At 38.1% G+C, this 25,179-nt stretch overlaps 1 protein-coding gene across 1 annotated transcript in view; it reads left to right on the forward strand.

Annotated features, from left to right (window-relative positions):
- PROM1 (prominin 1) overlaps positions 1-25,179 on the forward strand; it is a 159,242-nt gene that overhangs the window by 89,389 nt on the left and 44,674 nt on the right. Inside the window, exons 4-9 of the mRNA XM_036763550.1 lie at positions 10,210-10,330; positions 12,730-12,793; positions 14,846-14,935; positions 18,720-18,937; positions 19,841-19,915; positions 24,022-24,085. Of these exons, the coding sequence (XP_036619445.1) occupies positions 10,210-10,330; positions 12,730-12,793; positions 14,846-14,935; positions 18,720-18,937; positions 19,841-19,915; positions 24,022-24,085 (632 nt within the window). The remainder of the gene's footprint in view (positions 1-10,209; positions 10,331-12,729; positions 12,794-14,845; positions 14,936-18,719; positions 18,938-19,840; positions 19,916-24,021; positions 24,086-25,179) is intronic.

Genomic DNA, 25,179 nt, shown 5'->3' on the forward strand with positions numbered 1-25,179 from the left:
CTGAGAAAGTGTCATTCTGAAAAACCTAGAAATAGATTGGTTTTCCCAAAATCTGTTTTAGAATTTTGTTTTAGCTAAACAACAGCCGCCTGTTTCATTCCTGCTTAAGATATTTGAGATAATTATGGGAGCATGTTTTACCTGGTATCTCTATAGTTAGACATATATCTACAGCAAAATACATGTATAAAATAATGACCTATTTGTTTACAAAAGGTTTGCTTTAATTTCCTATTTGGGGTTTTCCTTCTCCTGGAATTCAAACCCATAGTGGCCATATCTCATGGATATTTTTTCCTAAGTGGCTGAATTATTTACGTCATATTTAAAATGTCAAACTATATAAAATTTATAAACCTGTTAAAGCCCTAAAGCCAGAAATAGGCTTGACATCCATTCATGCAAATAATGGAGGCTAAATTTATCTTCCTTTTTTTTTCTTTGCTCTTGAGAACTCATTAGCATCAAACATTACCAAGATTTTTTTTTCTGTAGAATTATTTTATTATGTGATTTAAGTCTGAGCTAACTTACCAGCTATGAAAGTTTTTCCCTCCTCTTCAGCCTCCAATCAAAATTCAACCTCAGTTCAATTTGACCAACATTTCTTAACTGTGCACAGTCACTGTGCTTAGGCAATAAATGAAATAGTCTACAAAGACGTGGTCCCAGCCCTCATGCAGTCTACAATGCTGAATTGATTGCGAGTGGAAAAAGTTTGATGCCTTGGCTACAGTATGTAGTAGGAGAATATGATACTTGCACAAACATCTAGGTCAGGAGCACTGTCTTTTGCCTCTTTTTGTATCCTCAGTGTTTAGCAAGGAATAGGTGCCTAAGCAATGTTTATTGATTAATTAATTGACTGAGAAGACCAGGGAAGGCATTATGTAGACCAGACCTGTCCAACCTTAGGTTTTTATTGAAACAATAGACAATATATTTTTATTTGCTATTTTAGTGAGAGCTCTGCGGTAGCTCGGCTTCATTTACTAAAGCATTCATGTAAATTTCCATGCTTGTAGGCGGACAGCCCTGTTGAAGACAGTGGAATTTGCTTTGATCGTTTAAGGTGTTAGTAGAAAGTGTACAGTCCGGGGTTGCGGTGGGAGAGGAGAGACAGGCATTTCAAGCGTAGAGAATGGTGAGAACATAGGCGCTGAAGAAGGAAAGTATAGAGTGTGTATGAGTTAAGTCTAAGTAGCTTGATTTGAACAGCATGGGGCAAAGAAAGGTGGTAAATGCTTCAGAGGAAGAATGCAGGAGTCATGGTCAGAAGAACTAGGTTTCATTCTTGGGGTTTTTTTTCTGTGTATGATCTTGAGCAAGTGACATTTTGGGCCTCAGTTTCCTCAACTGTAAAGTGAGCCAATTGGACTAGATGATCTCAGAGATCCCAAACCAGCTCCAGGTCTGTGATTTTTTATGGAGTGGAGTGTAATGTATCATAAAGCATCACTGGGGAAGCTAGGATGACAGGCCAAGCACTTTAACTGGTAGTTGGCTAATGGGGGGCCATTGAAGAGTTTTGATCCCAGGAATGACCTGTCCATATCTATTCAGAAACAGCAGGAAGGCTGGTTTGAAAGGGAAAGAAAGTTGAAATGGGAAATTTCTTAGGAGGAAAAATAATTAATTTGAGATTATATTATAATCCAAAATCATAAATCACTCCAAGGCTGATAAACTATTAGGGTTCATTGAATCTCTTATTAAAGAAGAAAATGGAAAATAATTTTATCTTAAAAATTCATCTATGAGTTTACATTAAAAATGTATTTCTTATGATAGGGCAGGACTTACTTGAGATTTCATTGGCATCAGGATCTACCAGATGAGAAAATTCCTACTTCCAGTGAAGGTTGGCAGCTTCTATGAAGCTTGTGGTCTTTAAAGAGTTATCTGAAGCACTGAGGCATTAAGCAATAGGCCCAGGGAAGCTCGGCTGTTATGTCTTAGAGTTTGGTCTTGAGCCCAAGGTCTTCCTGAATGTGCAATCAGCTCTCTCTCTCCACTGTGCCACAAGTGCCTTTTCTTGAGGTAATGGATGTTAAAACAGTTTATAACCATAAAACATTGCATTCTCATGCACGTGTGTATACACGTGTCTGCATACACATGTATGCATGTGTGTTGGAAATGCTTGTGTATGTGTGCACATATATATTTGGACAGAGCATAGGCTATAAAGAGGCAGTGTGTGTGATATAGATGGAAGAGTGTAGCAATCTGAAGAACTGGGTTTGACTCTTGACTTTTTTCCCTACTGCCGTGGGCAGGTGACATAGTTTGGGCTTCAATTTCCTCAGCTGTAAAGTGAATCTGTTGGACTGGATGATACTACAAATAAGCATGTGTAGTATGTGATGTAGTGTGATGATACTACACATAAGTATGGATCCATGTATGTATATCTGTAACTGTATATCAGACATTTTATGTATCATCTTAGGGTTTCCAAAACATTTTATATACATTATTTCATTTGATCCTCACAGTCCCTTCTATGAATTAAATGCTACAGATATTATCCCCAGTTTCTAAGCAAGCAACATGAGACTAAGATGGTTCAGATGCTTTGGGCAGGCTTGGGTGCACTGCTGGTAAGTGTCTGAGTCAGGATTCCTGTCATCAGATTCAATGCTTTCTCCACCACACCCCACTGCCCCTCTAACAATGTGAACTTTGATTATTATAATTGCATCTAGATGAGCTTGACCTTTCAGGGAGTTTTCTCAGCATTAATTCATCTTAATAGTTAAATCTCTTTTTACTTTATTTTTAGGTGGGGGGGTAGGGAACACACAACATATTTTTAAAAATTTGTATCCTTTCGCTCGAATACCTCTTGGTCCCTCGAAGAATTTCTTCAAGTTTGTGTTTACCCGTGTTTAATCACTACAGGTTTTAGAAGCAGGACTAAGATGAGGACTAAAGGAAAAGCAGGATTTCTTTAGTGAGATTAGATTAGGTAAAGTTGATGTCGACATACAGAAAGGACATCCCAGATGTCCAGATGCTGTAAAGAAAGAAATAGAATGTTTGTGTGTATAGGTTTGTGTGTGTGTGTTGGGGTGTGTGTATATACAAGTTTAATTGTAGCCTTTTTGGGGATGGGGGAGGAGGATGGGGGAAAAAAGAACAAAGTAAAAAGTGCATAGCAGAGAACAAAAGAAAATTTACAAGGAAACAAAAGAAAAGATGAACAGCTCTGAACACAATGTGTGTAGTATTTTATTACATAGACTTTCTTGTAATGGAAATTTATTGCTGTATATTTTGAACCCTCTTACATTCTGCTGTGCACATGGCAGTATTTTTTTCTTTTCTCATTTTATATTTAAACTTATAATGTTTGTTTTTCTTTTCTTAATTGTGTATTCAAGTTTTAGTATTTAAGTTTAAAATGAATTTAAAAAGAGGAAAATAGACATGCAGAGTAAGGGATGATGATACAGGGTGAGCATTGGAGAAAATAGCTTCGGCCTGATAAAAGAAACACAGAGCAATATACATGCTGGGGCCCTCCCTCCACCACCTTACCCAAATACAAGTAAGGCCTGTTTTGTTTTATTGTTTGTTTGTTTTTTTCGGCTTTCATCTTTGTTCCACCATCACACAGTATAGTGTTTGGTAAAATACATGGGAGGAAATTTAGTAAGCGCTCATAGAATGGAATGAGATTGAGAACCAGGAACCCTGGGTTTTGGTTCTAGGTCTTCCTCTGCCACTGGTAGACTATGTAATAGTGGCCCTTTCACCTCCATTACCCACTCAGGGTCTCAGTTTCCTCATTCCCTAAAATGAGGGGTTCAGGCTGAATGATATTTTAGATCCCTTCCAACCAAGGGTATGTCAGGACCACCTCATACCAAATGTTAAATTTTCAATTGGAATGTTTGCACCTCAGAAATCAAACACAGCTTGATTATTGTTTTGTTGATTGTCTAGACTTAAGAAGTAAAGGCAAAAATATTAAAAATGCAGATTAAACATAAAAGTTCTATGGATACATTTTTGGAGAGCCTCTTCTTTCCCTCCTTCTCTCCCTACAAAACCCCCCAAATCAAAATCCATGATATATAAAATGGGGGAGTGATAACATTTGTGTTACCTACCAGTTCTAGGTGGTTTTCAGGAAAGTGCCTTATAAAAGTTAATGTGTTAAAAAACGTGAATGCTTGTTACTTGTTTGGGTAAGTCATCCACACTGGACTTCAGTTTCTTTTATCTTTAAAATAAAAATGAGGGTCAATGTGATGTAGCAGACAATAGGCTAGGTTTGAAGTCAAGGAAACCTGGTTTTGGGTCCCAGTACTTAAGACAAATACTGGCTGTGATCACAGGCAACCTCTTAGTGTCCTGGTATGAGTGCTGTAAGACTCATTGTAGTGCAGTTGTCGCTCTGCATTGGTGCATTTTGATACCAAAAGTTCTCCACAGTGATGAAAAACAGACCTAGAGAAAAAGTTTAAAATAAAAATAAAAGTATCAGACAGCATAATAACTAATAGCCTTTTGAGCCCTAAAAATTCTGCCTCTGTGATTATGTGAATTAGTCATTTAGCTACATACTCACAGAAATACGATTTTGATTTTATACCACTCCAAGGAGTATTTCAGTGACTTGGTTTACTTACTAGAGATGACAATACTTTTTTACTTGACAAAGCTTTCTTTTTAAAAGCTCAGAATTCTTAGCTCACCCCATTATTTGGTTCAGCAAGAGGATATCAAACCCAAGTGCAAGGTCCTTCACCATAGATTACATCTGAAATTAATTGAGTGGTAATTTCACTGTGAAAGTTCCAGTCAAATTTTTCTTTTCCCTTTTTTCCTTTCTTTTTAAAAATGAACAGGTACTGGGGAAGAAATATTTTTGCACTGGGGAATCTTCTATCATGCCCTTTGTTGGTTTGAGACCTTTTCCATCTGCAGATGTGGAGGGAGCTAGAATTGCACCAGATTGGTATGGCGAACATCTGTTCATATGATCTGTCTGGCCATCACTCCAAAACAGAATAGCTTCCCTTTGCTGAATTGACTGTTTAAACAGATGCACTTCTCTTTATTGTATTCTAGAAAATGTCAAGTTCTCCTTCACTTTTCTCCCACCCCTTGTTTCCTTACACTTTCATCACTGCATTTTTATGGAGCTTTTATAAAGTGACGAAAAACCAGATATTCCCCTTGACTTGTCCAAGTTACTAAGCCGAATGAGATTTCCAGATTTGAGTCAAGTAAATGAGTTTTGGTAACTCAGCATCAGTGAAATTTGAATCTTGCTTGGTCCTTTTCAGAAAACTGAATTCCTTCTTGAGAGGATGTAATTATTGAATCCTGGCTTGGTGAACACAACCACTTTGGTATAGAGAAAGAGCAACCCTAAAAATTGAAAGGCTTTTGTGAGCTTGGCTTCAAGGATTAGTTACTCTGGATAAAGGGGGTGGGGAGAGACATGGAGAGGGAGAGACACAGACTGAGACATCCTCTACAGATAAATATCTCATTTTTTCACTTATATCCCCAGTGCTAAGTATGTAGTACTTAATATGTACTTTAAAATTCATTCATTAATATAGATATTTACTTATGGATATGAACATAGATATCTCTTTCAGCATAGAGGCAGACATTATAGATATGATATGTCATCTTACTAATGTAGTAAAATTATATAGTTAATAGCACACAAACACAGACACATGCACAATTCCTTTTGATCAAATGGGATCCTGGAGTTTTCCTTTATTATTTCTGCAAATTGCTTAGCCTACTGATTCATCCAAAGTCATTCTCACTTTTGTCAGATATGTGGGTTTCATTATTTATTATCACGGGCATTCATATCCTCAGGTTGTAAACAAGCCTTTGTTCAAGATGGTTTTCCTTATCAACTGACTAACTTGGGGAAATCAAACCTGACTTTCACTTCTTGCTTTTCTTAATGAATTAAGTTTTCCGAAAATGAGAGATCCCTTTGAAGGGATCCTTTGAAGGAAAGGGTTCACTTGAGGTTTTTTTTCAACACAGTTTCTTCTTTCCCAAGTCCCCTGACAAAGGACAATGTGGTTTTTAGGTAGATAATGTGAAATAAGGCTTCTAGTCAAGAGTAAGTTGACTAAGTCAATGATGCATTGGCTTGCAAATTATTTTTAATGCTTTGACCTTTAAAAAAAAGTTTTAGTGATGCCTTTTGTTTTTTACGTAACAGGCATTTCTGGAGAGAAGGGCACAATGCTTCTTCCCTCTGTCCCTCTACCCCAAACTGAACCCTTATAATAAGAGGGTAAAAAGGTTAAACAAAAACAGATATCCTGTAGAAGGACTATATGACAATATATACAATATGTAATCTCTTTGCTGAGAGAAGGGCAGTATTTTTAATTATCTTTTTCTTTTCTGAGACCAAAATTAGTTATAATTATTAATTAATTAGTTATAATTATCCTATATCCTTTTGGTTTACATTGCTCTTGTCATTGTGTGTATTTTTCTGCTTATTTCTCTGTGAATAAGTTTTTTTGTGCCTCCCCCTTCTCCCTCCTCTTCTACCTTGGCAGTCTGGTAAAGCCCACTGACCCCCTTTCTAAGAAAAATGTTTTAAATGCATAAAATAAAACACATGGGAATTAAAAAGAGAAACCAATTATAGTTAACAAAATATTTTTGAAAGCAACTCTAGATTAAGAGGCCCTCGTTAGACAGATGGGCAACTAGGTGGTATAGTGCATAGAGTACCAGGCTTGGAGTCAAGAAGATCTGAGTTCAGATCCAGCCTCAGACACTTACCAGCTGTGTGTAGGTGTATATGTGGACAACTGCTAGGTGGTGTAGTGGACAGAGTGCTGGGCCAGGACTTAGGAAGATGTGTCTGCCTGAGTTCAAATCTGACCTCAGACACTTACCAGTGTGGGATCCTGGGCAAGTCACTTAATGCTGTTTGCCTCATTTTTCCCAATTGTAAAATGAGCTGAAAAAGGAAATGGCAAACCACTTCAGTATCTTTGCCAGGAAAATCCCAAACGGAGTCGTGAAGAGTTGGACATGACTGAAATGACTGAAATGACTGAACGATAGCAGTTAGGCAGATTTTCTAATTTTCTGTGATTTTCTTGTGGTCCTAATTTCTCAGTAGATAATAATTTCATATGTATTATAGAACATCCACTTTGTTTCTAGTTCTTCGTTAACACATAAAGTATTGCTTTATGAATATATCTCTTAAAAGTTAAGGTTTAAGAATATTAACTGTGTGCTTTTCATTTTACATTTGAAAAATGGATTTTTCTTAATGCTTGCATTTCAGAGGAGTAAAAAATATGGAGAACAGCCTCTTCCATCAAAACAGCATTAAGTCTGGTTATCCTTGATAATAACATCAGATTTGAAGTTGTACAAAAGCACTTATGTCAAAGTGGGAAGAAAATACATAATTATATGCCCTTAATTTAAAAAAAAATCATTGACTATTTAGTTGGTACATTGAAATCCATTTGACAATATGAACAGAAAATGTGACATCTTTATCTTGTTGACTTGACAAGTCACTGTCTTTGAATTATCTATTTGACTGTATGCTCACAGACTTGTGTACAGATTCATCTGCATTCTGACTGCAACATTCAAAGAAACCTATTTCAGTTGTTATGTCTAAGCTCTTTATCCTGAAGCCCCATATTACGTTGTAAATTACTTGAGGGCAGGGATTGTATCATTTTGACTTTTTTAATCGCCGGCATCCTGCATATGGTAGGCACTTCAACAGATTGACATCAAAGGTTCAAATATAAAATTTCTTAACATCTTAAAATTTAACAATTTAAAATTAGCATCAAAGGTACCATTTAGTTGTGTAATGTCTATTTCTAACTATTGTTTTTTTTCTTGATTGAGTTTATTCTGGATCAGCCAGGACTCGGATGTGTCTCACACTCAATATGCAGCAGCTAAGTTCCTTTGCCGATTGCTAGTCTTCATGTTTCAGGAGTTAAAACAATTTCTTGAGAAAAACAAAAAAAAGAGGCAGCCTAAGACTTCCATATAGATGACTACCCGGGAATAACCCGTTACAGGAAATCCACTTTACTCCCAGGAGTAGCATCCCCTCCATTGTAGACATTGCAGTCATCGAGTATCCCTCTGCCATTACCCCTCTCCACTTCTCAGCTCTAAGGAGGCTTGGTGCGGGTCAATAGTCAAAATGTTTGGTGGTGAGGCTGGCCTGAATCAAAAGAGAGACAGGTGGAAATAGAGCTGCATTTGGGGCACAGATACTTTGGTTCATATACCTGCTTTGCAGAGATCTTCTGCAAAAAAACACAATCATTCAGTTGCTTTTTTTTTTTATAAAATGAGGAATTTGACAAAAACCTCTAAGGGCTTTTCCATATCCAAAATCCAGTTGTAGAGTAGAGAGAAGGAAGTGTAGTCCCTGAGGCTGTTGTTGCCCTTCTACCATGGGGAAATCCCCATTCTAAGTCCTGATCATAGACAGACAGGGAGAATCAGTGATCCCAACATCATAGGCCACACAAGTTGAAGCTGGGGTTTTGGACTCCCAAGCTGAAAATCTGAAAGCATTTTTGCCCAATGGAAATAGTGTCATACATGATAAGAAGTTCTGGTCACTATGGTTACCATATGATTTTTTTTTTCCCCTCAGAGCTTCAAGTGCTTTATGGATAAAATAGAATTTTGTCGGGCTTATCTGGGAACCTAAACTACCACAGAGAGCATTGGGTTTTTTTTTGGGCAGGGGGGAGAGAATGCAATTCAATGTTCAAAACAAATTACTTGCAAATTAACTTTTGTGGCACAACCCTTGGGTAAGGTGAGAACTGCATGTAAACTTAATGCAAATCTCAGCAGTAGCTTTTGTTCAAAAAAGGAAAATAAGGCAGATTTGGTCGTTGAATTGGAAACTTGGAAACCCTTCTCCCTAGTGATCTTTGAGTTCCTCAAAGGGGAACACACCTTCCAACTGAATTCCGGGGAACAGGATTCCCTTAAGACCTATGGAAAAATGTACCCTTGGCAGTTTTGTGAGATTGTATTTAGTTCCATACCTCCACCTGGTGGCCGAATGAACTTTTCTTATAAAACTGAACCCATGACTTACAACATTTGAGGTCTTAGTGAGCACATGGGATCATAAATCTAGAACTGGCAGGGACCTCAGAAGTTATCTAGTCCAATCCCATCTTTTTTACAGATGAGATAAGTGAGGCTTATTGAGGTTAAGTGACTTTCCAAGGACAGAGGCAGGATTTGAACCCAGGTTCTCTGTTATTTTGCTAAATGACTTTTCTTTACCTTATGAAAAACTGGTCAAATAAAAGGAATGATTCATACTGGGTTTTAAAAGGTCAATTTAAGACATTGAAATATTCAGGAAATATATTTAATTTTTAAATTTTTTTAAAGAAAATTTGACAATTTCATGTCATGCAGACTTAACTGCATGTTAATATGATTTATAATTCAATTCAATGTACATTTATTAACATCTACTAAATGGGCAATACTTTGTGAGGTGTTTATGGGCTCAAAGATAAGGAGGATATAATCTCTGCCTTCAAGAAACTTATATTCTGGGGAGGGGGAGGGTGAAATGTGGTGTTTGTGTATGTGTGTTGAGAGCGAGGGTGGGGGGAGGAAGGGAGAGAGAAGGAAAAAAAAAGTGAGATCTCAACTTGTGTAACCTGGGGCAAGTCATTAAATCTCTGTGTCACAGTTTCTGCTATAAAGATGGCCTTTGGATTTGGTGGCTCTTGACATCACTTTGAATCTTATGTAGCAGAATATATATAATGTAGTGCCAAGGTCAGAGCCAAAGTGATAGGAGAGATTTGAAGGGGAGAAACCAGTAAGAGGAGAGAATGAATTGTCGGGGAATGCTTTGTGGAAGGTGGGGGGCTCCTGAGAAGGGCCTGGAAAGAAGGGGACAGGTAGTGCAATGATGATGCACACAAAGGAACAGGGCCTGTCTTTCAGGAGAATATTTCACTCTGTGGACCACAGGTCAGTAGTAGGACTGCCATGAAGTGTGTTCCAAAAGCCTTGTAGAGATTTATGGAAGGGTGGGGAAAAATTTGCCACCCCTTTATGACTGGAGAGAGGCTAGGCCATATTGGCCTTGTTATGTCCCTCTGTTAGCCAGAAATTCTCCCATCCCGTGGAAACATCTCTTCTTTTTTGTCTCTGCAGCATCGGTGTTTTTTGTGCTTTTGCCACAAACCAGCACCTTACAACTCAAGTTCAAGGAATGTGGCCACTAATAAAGAGTAATTTTAAAGACCTGAGAACTCTTCTGACTGATACTCCAGAGGTAATGACATAATTTCTTAATTTAAGATGATGAAATCCTGCTGTGGCATGATTTTATGCCTCTTTTTTTTGCAAGAGGAAGTGGTGACTTTTAAATAAAGGAGTGTGGTTTAATAGGAAGAGAACTGGGTTTGAAATCAGAAAACCCTATTTTGAATCCTAATGCTGCTCATCTGTGTAACCGGACACTTTTTTTTTTTAACTTCCCTGGGCCTCAGTCTTCTCCTTTGTAAAATGGGAATAAAAGTAGTTCTACCTGACTCAGAGTAGTGGAGGGAAAAGTGTATTATCCTGTGTGTCCCAAAAATTTTAGTGCAGTTTTAAGCTATGAACGCTTTAAAGCTTTTAATAAAGCTATTAAAAGCTTGAAACATCACGAAGATTTTTGGGACACCCTGGGTAAATCTAATTTACTATGGACTGAATAATTTAATTCTTACGGTAACCCTGTGGTTTGAGTAGGGTAGATGTTATCTTCTGCCTTCTTTCATTCCTTTACAAGGAAGGCATCATGGCCGAATGAGAAGTAATGCATGTGTAATCCCTGAGTAAATCACTTAGAGTATATCAATTTTCTGCTCTGTATCATAAGAAGCAGCATGGTGTGGTAGAGAGAGCTCTAGATTACAGAGTTAGAGGACTCTGTGACTTATCTACCTGCCCTGTCCTGCACCTCTCAGGGCTTTAGCTTCCTCATCTGCGAAGTGAGTGTGTTGGGACTGGCAAAGTGACTTTCAAGGTCCCAAATCCTGTAATCAGTTCTAAAATGTACACTTCCTATAATTGTTGTGTGAACTGTGAAGCATTTTATAAGTGATGAGCTGTGATGGTGATGTATATGTATGTGGTGAGGACAGAGCCTACAAGAGGTGGTAAGGATCTAGCACTGTTTGATTCTCTTTTAGATTATGCCTTATCCCAGGGTCCTAAAAATATTCTGTCCAGTGAGATTATTGTTCCTTAAATATCCAAGATTATTGTTTTTTCACTAACAATGAATATTAATCAGTTCATTGAGTTTTTAGAAGCCATCTAATAGAATGAGGGCGTCTAGAACAGAGCCAGGAGAGATGAATTTTACTCCTAGTGACTGTTGTCTCACATTTTCCTTACTTGTTAATAAAGTCTATAATATTTTCTCCCTGCTTAATTTTCTATTTTAACCATTTTCAAGATTCAAAAGAGATGTATTATAAAATTTTTTCACTTTAAAAAACTGCCAAATTAAACCCATCTAAATATTCTTTTCTTTTGCTAAAAGCATAGATGCTGGGTGGGATTCAGAATCAATAAGTAAGCATTTATTAAGAATTTACTGGGGGCAGCTAGGTGGTGCAGTGAGTAGAGCACCGGCACTGGAGTCAGGAGGACCTGAGTTCAAATCAGACCTCAGACATTTGACACACTTACTACCTGTGTGCCCTTGGGCAAGTCACTTAACCCCAATTGCTCTGCCTTCCCCCTCCAAAAAAAAAAAAAAGGAATTTACTGGTTACCAGGCACCATCCTAAGTTTGAACATACAAAGACAAAAATGAAATCCTTTCTTTGCCCTCGTGGAGCTTATATTACCTTCTAATGGTAGAGACACCATATACACATACAATTATCCTCAGAATTAGTGTTTGCCTTTTGTTCTTCAAGAGAACCATGGCATCAGGAAGGTTATGCCATGATTTGCAAGTGAATTGGATTTAAGTGAAGGAGGGCTGTGCAAAGTCATCAGCCTCCTTTTCTCCAGAGCCATCTGGGTCCAGTGGCAAGATATAGATCAGTATGACTGGAGATGTCCCTGGATGCAGTGGGAGACCTCGATCTTTTTAAGCTGAGGTCTTTCCAAGGTCTCACTCTGACTGAGGCAACACGCATTCAGTGACTAAGGGTAGATAAGAAATGAGCTAAGGAATGGGCCCCTTTTACCTAATCTAAAAAAAATTGATCTGGGAGGGAAAGAACCTCAGGATTTCTAGCCCAAACAGAAACAATTGTTACTTACATTCACCCTGAGCCAATCAGGGCCCAAACAGTATCCTCTTAGAATGAAGGCTATGGTGTGGACTCAAGGCCTGTCACCATTCTGGGATAAATCTAGCTTATTTGGCAGCAGTAGATGCCTTCCAGCCTTCAAGTTAGGGTCAAGAGGGGGCAGGCAAGACCACATGTTAAATTCCCTAAAAAGAAAAACTGAAAACAAACAAAAAACCCTGTAAAAACTGTAGTTTATTAAATAAAAAGGATTCTTACTTAGCAAGGTGTCTCCTCAGATGTTGGTGCCCTTCTTCCCCAAACTTTCTTGTATTCATTTTGTGTCTATTCTGTGTATAAGTAAGACTTGAGGTGACACGTTGGTAGGTAAGAGATATTTCTACCATTTAATCTTTTTCTGTATTTTTGTTTTCAGCAAATCGACTATCTAGTGAGCCAATTTGATACCCCAAAGAATCAAGCGCTGTTAGATCTGGACAGTAAGTAATTTTAAAAAAAATAGCCATTTCATTCCTTTTTTAAAAAAAATACTGTGAAAATCTCCCATAAAGCATAGAATGTCAAATATAAGCCACACTATTATTATATACGGCATAAGCCAATATTCCATTAGTTCTTTGTTCTTGCTCATGTCGGTATTTCCTCTATTGACACAATCCAAAACTGCATACATCCCTGTTCATCTTGTGTGACTCACAGCCATAAGCTTGCTTGTAGAGTAGTATATGTTCGGTGTGCTAGTTGTCATCCCAGTTTGGCGGAGGGTGGGGGCCGTTGTATTGAGAGGATTTTTTTAAAAACAGTAAGTGTGATTTCATTGGTGTCAAGAAGCTTTCCAATGGGGAAATATCCTCTGCTATTGCTTATCTCTACCCTTTTTGCAATTTAATCATAGAAAGTTTCCTGGAACAACTGAGAGGGTAAGAACTTTCCCAAGGTCCCAGTCCCAAAGATAGTCTGTACAAGGGGTGAGACTTGAACCCTGATCTTCCTGACTTCAGGATTAACACTCTCCATTGGCCATGCTGCCTCCATCCTAGAAATGCCAATTGGAATTGGGGGACGAAAGTACTAGTATTGAAGTAGGTCATCTCTAAAATCCCTTCTGGCACCAACAGTCTGATTCTAAATTTCAGAGGCTTAGAAAAGAACTAGAGGTCACTGCCAAGTGCAATATCTACCATACATTCTAGTGTTTTGTTTTGTTTTTAGAAAGCCTTTGAGTATAGTTTTTCATTTTTAGTTGCTCTGTATTCATTGAGGTTGGTATTTTAGTTGCAGTTTGGTCAGTTCTTTCTGGAGCCCTAATAACTCTTAGGCAGAGGAAGCTTTTACTACTTCTGGTTTTATTGCTATTCCTGTCAGAGGAGAGAGTGGATGGCAGCAGAAGGTGCTCTCAGTATGAGTCTTTTGGTGCTTCTATTGCTTCCCACCACCTGAGATAACCTTTTAAAAAGATATTCCAATAAAATCCATGGCATCAGTAAACAAAACATTCCAGAAAGTTGGGCTTTGTTCACCCACCTAAGATTGAATCCAAATCTTATGTAGCAAAATGTGACAGGCTTGGCAGTTAACTTGGTGAATCAGGACCATAATAGCTACAAATCTGAATACTCTCATATTTCTGTAGTTCAGGTTAATTTTAGAAGGAACAAATATGAATTACTGGGGAAGTCAATTAGGTTTTTTTTAAAGAAATACAATTTTAATATTTTAATTCATTTCAGCCAGGATTTATTAAGTATCTGCTAAGTACCTGGCCCTGGCATACGTGGAGCATTTCGTGTTGTTTATATTTCAAATATACACAAACAACTGATTTTTAATCAGACTTTTCTAAATAAAAGCCTCCTGACCTTCTTCATGGAAGAGACAAAAAACCTATTCGAAGTTAATGTTATTTGTAGATTAAGTCGCTATACTAGAGTCCCTTTTAAAAAGTTTATTCCTATAAACATTTGCTTCCTAAAATTTTCTAGAAATCATTAAATTTGTTTGGGAAACCTGTTCTGCTGATGGAATCTCTAAGTCAGCTTTGGCCAAGTTAAGTTCAAGCTGTTACTGATTTTAAATGAATGGTTTCCAATTCTGGGAGATTTATTTAGGTCTTTTTTTTCTTCTCCCCAATCTTTTCTTTGTATAACTTAGAAGAATACAGTTGTTATTTTTTTAAATTTATGTAAATACTGGTGGATGCTTAGCTCTAGCTATTACAAATACTTTCGATGCGTGCCTGAAACGTGCCTTGGCATCATGCTCCCAGAGGCTGAAATCATTCCAATTCAGCATGTATCAAGAGGCACCATGAGTGTGCTCATTACTCATGCCTGCATTTAACTAAGAAAAATCCTTAAGGTTCTTCATTTGTCTGGAAGTCAATCTTCATCTTATTTCATACTTTAGTTGAGGCAACTATGTTTAGATTCTTAACTGCAGGTCTCTTCAAACACCATCATGCCCACAACAGGACAATAAGGAAATACACAGAAGCTCTCCCTCATCGTCAATTTGGTTTCTCTCTAATGCAGATATTGGACCATTGCTTGGAGGCCGAGTCCAAAATCAGTTGGGAAAACATGTCCTCCCAGCTCTTGATGCAGTTCTGAATATGGCAGGAGGTAAGCCCCATGTTGCATATTAGTCACAACTGTGTCTCATACACAAATGATATATGGCATGTGGTGGGTGGAGAATATTTGTAGTAGTTGGGATGTTTTCTACTGATGGCTCCTCTTTCTTAACCAGGATTCCTATATCCTGATGGCAGCAGTAAGGGCTGGCTTTTGTGGCCATAGGACTTTCTCTTAATTCTGCTCTTATGTGATTATATTTATCTTTTTTATCTGGATTGATTTCATTTGTTTTGGGAACTTCTGGTGTGAACACTCCCTCCACTGTTAAATATCAAATATCTAGAGCTAGAAAGGACTTCAGAGGCCATCTAGTCCAACTTACATCTTTTACAGATGAGGAAACTGAGACCTAGTGAGGTAAAGTGATAGGCTGGAAACTGTGAACAATTTGCAATCATAAGGGAGTTGCCCAGGATGCAGTGAAAGAGGAAAAGATTTGCTCATGGTCATATAGCTAGTATGTACCAAAGACAGAATTTGAACCCTGCTTTTCCGAACTCCAAAGATGACTATGTCCACTATGCCACCTTACCTCCTATGTGTATTTACAGCATAGTAGCTTTGCTTATGCTATAGGCATACTCCTGAAGTTATATTAAATGTAATGGTTATAAAATGAATCATTCTAACTATGCTCTTTGGAATCAATATTTAAAAGGATCCTATACAGAATCTTTTTATTAAGTGATATGTCTTTTTTTGTAACTGTGTCATCAGTCATTCACTAGCTTATGAATTTAATTTTCCTCCACTACCCTATTTCTGTTATCTGGAGGTGCATCCTTTTTAGCACCTTGATAACAGGCTTTGAGTGTATCATGCAGCTAATAATTTTTGACTCTCTCTTGTATGCAGAGCACTGTGCCAGGTCCTGGGAGAGATAAAGAGGTTAGACAAGACAGTCCCTGCCCTCATGAAGCTCACAGTCTTACAGGGGGAAGATAAGACACAAACCCAGAAAATTAGCATATATGCATATGCATACATGATATGCCAGCACTCTGTCCACTTGACCACCTAGCTACCCACACAAGCCTGAGATCAAAAAATGGCATCACACTATTGGCTAAGGAAGACTTGAATGAAAAGTGAAAATCAGATCTAGAACCCTTAGTACTATGTTCTGTGATGCTCAGGTACTTCAAGGGTTCCTTTCTTTTACTGGTTGCTGTAGCATAGTGGGAAAAGTTGTATGTGTGTTTGTTGGGGATGTGTTAGGGGTGGGTCTGTGAATTATGTTATTGTTCTGGGAATGAAAAAGAAACCCACCTGCAAGTTTGTATTTACTGCTCTAGGGGACACACCAGATACAAGGGGGAATGTTGGTCATGATCCTGAAATGTCCTATTGGGTCTGATTGTGTCCATACACTAAAAGCCTTTGTCCAGATCATCATATTTTCTTCATTATCCATCATTCTTTTGCTTTTTTTTAAACTTATAGTGAAAGTGGAGAGGGCTACCAAAGGTAACAAAAACCCCAAACCCTAAGTTAAATTGTGTGCTGTGTGGTGTGGAGTCTCTATTTTAGTGAACTGTTCCTCATTTTGGTGTGTTTTCTCCTTGTGTGTGCCTAGTTATATCTGTGCTGTGTTTTCCTTTTCTTGGGTAGCACAGTGAAGTCTTGGCTGTTGGGCTCTAGGCTGTTTGAAAAAGTATTTCAGGTTGAGTGTTGGATTGAGTTTGTTAAATATATTTGATAGCCACCAGCCAGGACTAGGTCTCAGTTATTCAAGACGGAGCTTCCCTGGTACTATGCTTTATACTTTGGATACAAAAAAAGCTGACATTTCTATGGCACTTTTACAATTTAGAAGGCAATTCCTTTAGAATAACCTATGAGATTGGTAATGCAAATATTACTCTCCTCATTTCACAGATGAGAGGTGCTGAGGCCCAAAGAGAAGGCACAACTTTCCCAAGGCCACAGCTGGCAAGTAGCACAGCTTGGACTCAAATCTAGGTCTTCTGATTGCAAATCCAATAGGACTTACCTCTGCCTAGAGTAGAAGAGTTCTTGGCTTGGAGTCAAGAGATCTGGATCTTCTTCATGTGCTTACTATTGTGTGGCACCTATTAAATCTTTGACAAATGCTTTATCTTTTTGTTTCTCTTACTAGCTGGATAACCTTGGGCAAGTCAGTAAAGTTCTCTTAGCCTCAGTGTCCTCCCTCATCTGCAAAGTGAGGATAATAATGCTTTTGATATCCCTTTACAGGATGGTTGTGAGAAAAGTACTTTGTAAACCTTAAAGTATTATAGAAATGTGAATTATTCTGTCGCGTCCCAAGATACAACTCCCTACCCACAGTGTAACATGATGTGACCAAGTTTGCTCAGAATATAGGTTTTAGTGCTCTTTTTACTACTAGCTCAGAGTTTTAACATGTTCCCATTGTATACTTTGGCCTAGCCTTACCATCCATCAGGGAAGACCATGCAGCCACCACCTCCCTTGGGGCCAATTCCTGGTGGTTGAAAAATAGTTTTACTCCAATTTTCAGTTGCCATAATTTTATTTGATCCCACATCCATCAAAAAGATGCCTCTTAAAAAGGCAAGTCTTGACTGGTATAATTGAGTTTACACAGTACTTGATTCTTTAAAAGAAAGGAAGGAAAGAAAGAAATTTTTTTAAAAGTATTTTTTTCATGTAGAAATTAGCTATGATATTAGCATGTTGCCTATTTTCTCCTGTTCATCATAGCATTGTTATGGAAACCCTTTTCTACTCCCTATAGTTGCCTAATGACCCCATTGCAAAATGGGTTCCAAAAAGGAGAGAAAATTGGGTTCATTATAACAGTACAATATTTTTACATCTACAAACACCACCAAGAATGTCCATGCTTACAGAGCCTTTGCCCTCCATCTCTGTCATTGCTTAGCATTTCTCCTCATCTATTAATTTCAAATTATGTCTAGAAACCAGGAATCTGATGAATGTAGTCTAATTTTTGGTCCAGGAAGGTGGGAAAACAAATAAGAGAGTTGTATGTTATACTGGAAGTTTAGGCATCTGACTCTTCTTGTATGGGTTTAGGTAAAATATTTCTCAGTATAAATTTTGACCCAAACCAGCTAGAATTTGTAGGGCTTGTCAGGTTTTCCATCCAATTAAACATACATTTATGGAATGCTTATTATGTGGTAGATGCTGAGAAAGCTGACAGAAGTAAGTAAGATATCACCATTTGTCCTCAGGGGCTTATAGTCTCCTGGGGTGGTGGAAGGAGATGGATTATATCTCTTTAAGGGATTGTAAAGAAAGACCACCTGGTGAAAATAACATTTGCCCTGAGTATTGAATACTGAAGGATTGGCAAGATTTTGACACAACTCTGTCATGAGGAGAGGAACCTGACATTGTGATCCCGGTCATGGTAACTCCAAGCCTAATCCCATGTTTTCTAGCGCATCCAGGCTCATTCAGAGCAGTGAGCATGCCATTGTTGTCGTGTGATGGCTGGAATACCTGTAGTTGGTACCAGTCATTGTCTCTTGGTTCAAACCAAAACTAGGACTCTGAGAGAAAGTTTCTGGCATGCCAGGGTTGAAGAGAAGCTGCTTCTTTATGGCCCCTTTTCTTCTCCCTGCCTTCAGCTCCCAGCATATATTTCTGATTGCCTCTTGAAATAAAATTAGCATTCAAATTCATAAGAGTCCCTTTAGCTATATAGTTAGCTCTTTGGTGACAGCAACAGAACTGATTGTTGTTCACCAAGTAAATGGCTTACTATATCCTAAAAAGTATGCCTTTATGCCTACAGCGATCAGAGAAACCAGAGAAGCGTTAGAGAATGTGAGTGCCTCCATGGAGATCTTGCAAGAGGGTACCAACAGACTCAGCGCCAACCTGACCGATGCCAAAGAGAACCTGAACAATACCCTCAATGATGCTGCCTGCTCAGAGGCTCAGGCTGCCTCCACCTGCAACGTTATTAGGAATTCATTAAACCAGCTGAGTATCAATGCCAACTTCAGTCGGGTAAGAAGAGTTCTCTCATCTGTAAGGGGAGAGCTTCATTACTCAAGCTTAGCCGTCTGATTCTAAGAGGAGAGTAGCTTATGAGCTGAAGCTATCATCCGCCATGTTCCTTTTCAGGTTGGCAGCAAGGGGAAGTAAAATGAATACAAGCCTCTTGTATTAAAATTCAGTGCTGTGTAACGTGAACATGGCCAAGAGGAAACTTGACATTTATTGGACAAGGATTTTTTTGTAGATTGTAAGGACTTTTTACATAAATATTTCTGTTTTGTTTTTTGAGACTGGATCTCTCTATCTTGCCCAGTCCATCACTGTTTTAATCTCACTATATATTTTTTTTTCGTTTTTTTCTCACTACATTTCTTTACCCCTTCTTGGGTAGCCTGGAACCTCCTGGGGGCTCAACCCATTGGTTCCAGATTTAATGCTGACACCCTATCGACTTTAGCCCTGTGGCAGCTCAGGAGAACACCATCCCCATCCCTCAGCCTCAAGCCTTCCTAGTAACACAGATTATAGGCCTATGCTCCCATCCCCTGTTCACACTTGTACATATGTAATTTTGTAAAAGAGCTAGATAGAGTCAGCCTTAGAGTCATGAAATTCTGGTTTATGTTCTGTGTCTAACACGTACCAGCTTGTGTGACTGTGGGCAAGTCCTTTAACTCTCAATTGCTCTAGGGACTGAAGAAAAGTCAAGTTAGGGACAATTGTTGACCCATTAGTGGAAAGAACGTCCACCCTTGGAAGGGCAAGGAGTGTCTTTCTGCTTCTCTTTCCCAACCCTTAGCACAGTGTCTAACTCATAGTAAATCAATGCTTGCTGACTTTCTGAATGATTGATTACCAATATTGCTACATATTTTGACCTTTTTTGGGGGGGGGGGTCTGTTCCCTTTTTAGCTTCCACCGGTGACCTCACAGCTTGCCAAAGTCAGTGAAGTTCTTAAAATTGATTTAGCCAGTCTGGTTCAAAAGGTATGTTATTGGAAATTACTACAGATTATCCTGATTAATTTAGAATGGTTGAAATGTATTGGGGGAGGGGGTGTTGCCAGGTTGAGGCAATAAAGGAAAAATGAAATGTTGGGGAGCTATGACCGCAGAGGAAATTGTAAGAGGCTGCTTTCTCCAAGATAATTTCATTCCTTAATGTTAACTGGGTAGATGTCTGTATACTTTTGTCTACTGCATTTAATCCACAATCTCTTCCCAGTCGGTGGTCTTTCCCCACTGCTTCCTAGTGGGTCCCACCATTACCTTATTATTTGCTATTCATATCCATGTCATTTCATAAATCTGACACATAGAATCCTCCTAGTTTGCTAGAGGACTTCCCCTAGGGCTTTTAATATTTTGTAAGTACTACTGCAGAACTGAGGATGTTCACCTGTTAGACCTTGCCCTTAGACTGGCCCACCTTTTTTTGCTTACAGATGCTCATCAGCGTCTTAGATACCTCTTACCATATACAAGCCCTCCTTTCTAATGGGCAGCAATCCTCTTTATAAAAATGCACATTCTGTATACCAGAGATGCAAAATCTATAGGTAGACAATATGTAATCTGGATCATGACAGCTCTACATTTTGTTTCTTGGGTTGCCACGATTGGGGAATTTATCAAGTCATCAGCCTACTGGTGATGAGCCTCTCAATATCTAATCAGTCATGTCCTTGGAAAACAGACACATTCTATTGCTGGGACTGTACTTGAAACCTTTGCAGCCTGAGAGAACCTGCTAGAGATTAGGCTTCTGGTGCTTGAAAAGTAAGGTGCTCCCCTTGTATTATGGTGGGACTTCATTTTAATGCAGTCAAGGTAATTTCTGTTGATGGAATCATATTTCCAATTAGTTTTCAGTATAAAATTTTAGTTTTATTGCAAAAGGGAAAAAATGTTAGCTATGTATCCAAGGATATCATGGCGGAAATATAAGATGAAGGAAAAGAAGGAGGGTAGTTATGACTGGGAGAAGGTATAGCTCAAGTGCTGAACTGGTATCCAGAAAATATTTTAAAAAATCCAGAAGAAGTCCTTAAGTCCATTGAGTAGACCCTCTTTGTAGAAAGGAGATGAACAGGAATTTCATAGATAGATGGTGGGGATGGATTATTCTTTGAGCTAATAGAATGCCCATATTGATGAAATCTGAGATACTTTAAAATATGAAAAACTATACACACACGTAATACAAATATGTGTGTATCTATATATGAAAAACTAGCTTTGTATGCATAATATGTGTTTGCACTTTGCAGTCTGTTCAGACTGAGCTCTCATGCGTGCTTGTGCATGCACACGTGCGCACACACATGCTCTCTCTCTCTCCCTCCCCCTCTCTCTCCCCATTTCCAGGCCTTAGGACTGGCCATTCCACATGCATAGAATGTACTCCCTCTTTCCTCTTCCTCAGATTCCTCTTCCTTTAAGAAGCAGCCCAAGTACTGTCTTCTATATGAATGTTTTCCTGATTCCCTACCTGCTAAAGCCCTCTCTCCCAAAACTACCTTGTATATTTAACTACTTTGGATTTATTCAGATTTATTCACTTTATATTTTATGAGTTATCTATTTATATGTTACTTGTCTGCCCTATTAGAATGTAAGTTCCTTATGAGTGAGAATTGTTTCATTCACCATATTTGTATGCCCAGCACGATGTTTGACACATAGTAGCGACTCAATAAATGCTCATTTATTGATTTGTTATTGATGATGTTCATGCACCTAAACACTATGTATTCTATAAGGCAGATTTTAGCATCGATAGCCCCTGACCTCAGGGAGACTATAATCTTAGTTACTTTTACAATATGAGGTAGCTGGATAAATAAGTTCATTAATTTACTTCATCAAATATTTAAGTACCTGTTCCATGAGTGGGACTGTGCAGCGCACTAGGGATAAGAAGACACTAAGAAAATAATTGCTGTCTTCACAGAGAACCTGTGTTCTTGGTGGATAAATGACTGGACCTTGAGTGAGGAGGACCCGTGTTCCATTATCACCCAAGATACTTAATAATGTGACTCTGGTCATGTCTCTTGACCTCTCTGCCCCTCACTTTCCTTATCTTTAAAATGGGGATAATAATAGCACCTACTCAATAAGGTTGCTGTTGGGATCACATGAGATGATCTTTGCAAAATGCTATATAAATAAATGTCAGCTATTACTGCTAGAATTATTGTTAGGAAACATCCAATGTGTGGAAACTATAGATGACACAATTTGATATAATTTGAAGAGGGACTGAGCAGTAACATGTGATGGAGAGGGCTTGGGGAATTGAGAAGAGCTTTGCATAGGAGGTGATAGCCATGAAAGAAACAGGATTCTAAGAGTCACAGGAGAGGCCAAAGTAAATTTCAGACTTAAAGGACAGTTAGTAGAAAGGAATGGATCTGAGAAATAGAACACCAAGTTTATCGAACAGCTGGAATAATCTAGTAGTAGAACTGGCTAGAACATAAGGGTGTATAAAATAGATGAATATAAAATAGGTCATTATGGCAGTGTAGAGCCGAATTACAGACTGAGGAATTTGCATGTTATCTCAGAGGCGATAGGGAGCCACTGTGGATTACTGAGCAAAGGAGGTGATATTACTAGATTTTTTTCCCCTTTTTGGCAATCATATGGATGCTGGATTGGGGTGAGGAGAGTTTGGAAGCAGTGAGATCAATGAGATTATTACTGTAGCAAGCTCGTCAAGATAACAGCTTGAACTTGTTAGGGTAGTTGTGTAAGCTGTGTTGAAGAGATCGATGCAAGAGATGTTATGAAGGACAGGACTTGGTGATTGGTTGTGTGTGAGGAGGAAGGAAAAAGGGAATGGTCAAGAATCCCACCAATGTTGAGGACTCATGTAACTGGGAATGATGGTGTTAACATTGGTAGAAATTGAAAGGTTGTGGAGGGGGGAGCAAGCCTCAATTTTGCATTTTGCAGACTTGAGTCTGATAAGCTGAAGAGAGAGGTCCTAATGAGCAATTGGTGGCACAGGTATAGAATTCAGGAGAAAAACTCTTACAGAGCATATAGTTGTCTTCATAGACATGATACTTGAACCAATGGGAGCAGTTCAGATCATCACGGGAGAGAATGCAGAGAGAGAAGAAAGAACTCATTATAGAAGCTCAGTGGATGGCTGTATGTGGGAGATGATCCAGCACAGGAGAATGAAGTTTGCTGGTAAATGGGAGCAGATACAAGAAGTAGGGGAGTCATGGAAGATGCTATGTTAAGATCTTTCTAACTCTTAAGATTTATGACCTATAATTTAATACTGGCATGACTGGAAAAGGATATTACACACAAAAATCTGGCCAACCACTGATGATGCCTAACTTAAGGCAACTTTAATATATGGAAATTTACGCTTAGTGAAAAAATAAATCATGGTAATCTTTTTGTTTTACTCTGTGATACCCCTATGGGCAAAACAATAAAATAGCTTATATAATTGAAAAAATTTACCAAGATACTAAATGAACACTTGAACTGCCAATAACAGACCCAAAGAGACTTAATAAATAAGCAATTCAGCAAATATACAGACTGTTAATAGAGACATTTGAAAAAGATTCCAAGAATTCTGTCTCTTAAATCTCAAATTTAACTACATGTATGCTTTGTGACTAGTAAAGTTTATTATTTTTTAAAGGCTAGGCCCTCTCCCATGGTTCCCTGTGAGGACAGATTTCCAATTTTACAATGGAAAAAAAATTGAAAAATGTTTCAGAAATTGTCTTTACAGACAAATTTTCAGGAACACATTTCTATGATAACATCTTGTACCCTAGCTCTGTATGAATTAAGTCACTTCTTCCTGCGATAGCCGTAAGGATTTGTAACTTAATTTGCTTTGAATTTCTTATTGAAAAACAGTATTCAAGTTCTTTGCTAGAAAGTAACTTTAAAAAAAAATCTACAAGGGCATCGGGGAAGTTGTTTGTTGTTTGTAGTGTTATTTATGTCTGTAAGTCAGATGTTACGTTTATGTTGTCAAGGCTGAAGAATAAGTATGAACCGATTTTTCATTACTGTATGAATTCCTTTTTTTCCAAAATATATTTTAGGGATATGCAGCATTTAATGATACGCCTAATTTGGTGCAGAATCAAACCAAGAATATTCTGGCAGGTGAGACTGATAAAATAAAGAGTCATTTTCCATCTCTGTGGCTGATGCTTAATATCTAAACATGCTTTTGTTCAGGTCCACTAATTAAAGAAGTGCTTAGAGTGATGGTACTCTTGAATCGTTGGGAAGCTGCCAGCTTTCACTTAAATGGTAGCTATCAGATGAAGACCTGCAAAACAAAAATTGAGAGATATTTCACTTTTTCTTCCAGTTTAATATTTTTAAGTAATAACCCATGTGTTTACTCAACTAGTGCCACCCAGCTTTGACTTCATAATTAAGCTCCACCATTATGCCAGACCTTAGAATAATGTCATTTGGCTGATTGCCAAAAGGGCACATTAGATAACTGGTGACAACGTAAGTCAACACTTGAACCCAAGTGGAATTACATTCCAACATAATTATTCCATTTGTCCTATTTAGATAATTTTTCCTGTGTACCTAACACCCCTTCCCACCCCCACCCCCCATGCTTTTCACAGCACCAATTGACTCTCAGGTAAGTTATGCACCTATTTTTTTCCTACAAGCTTTTTAAGAAAAACATATTTTCTGCAATGCTGGTGAAATGGTATTTGAAATGCACATAATTTTTGTTTAAGATTCCATAGAGTCAGATGAAATTTTGAAACAATTCCACTTGTCTTAAAAGTTGGATATCTATTCCAGTAGGATATGATTATTTGCCACTACAAGCAAGAAAGTATACTATAATTAATTCTTTTTGGTATTATAGTGATAAACCAATGTTAATCATTTCACAGAGGCAATCTCTGCCAATGTGTATTAGATGAATCTCTCTGATTGCTAAAACCGTAAACCATGTTTCAATGCCTCTTCTATTAGCTTGCTGTCAAAGCACCCTTAAAAACATGGGTTATTTCAACAGATATTAAGTGCCTGTTATGTATAAGGTCCTGTGCCAGGGGCTTGGAGGGATGCCAAGATAAATACGTAGTATGTGCTGTCAAGGACTTTACAACCTAGTTTGGGAGATAGTCTATGTATTTGGATGTATTTCTATTATAAAATATTATTTTATTCATAGTTTTTATAAAGCTATCTTATCACCTTTTATTAAAGGAGCACTC

The sequence above is a fragment of the Trichosurus vulpecula genome, chromosome 6 (assembly GCF_011100635.1).
Source record: "Trichosurus vulpecula isolate mTriVul1 chromosome 6, mTriVul1.pri, whole genome shotgun sequence".
Lineage (NCBI taxonomy): Eukaryota > Metazoa > Chordata > Mammalia > Diprotodontia > Phalangeridae > Trichosurus > Trichosurus vulpecula.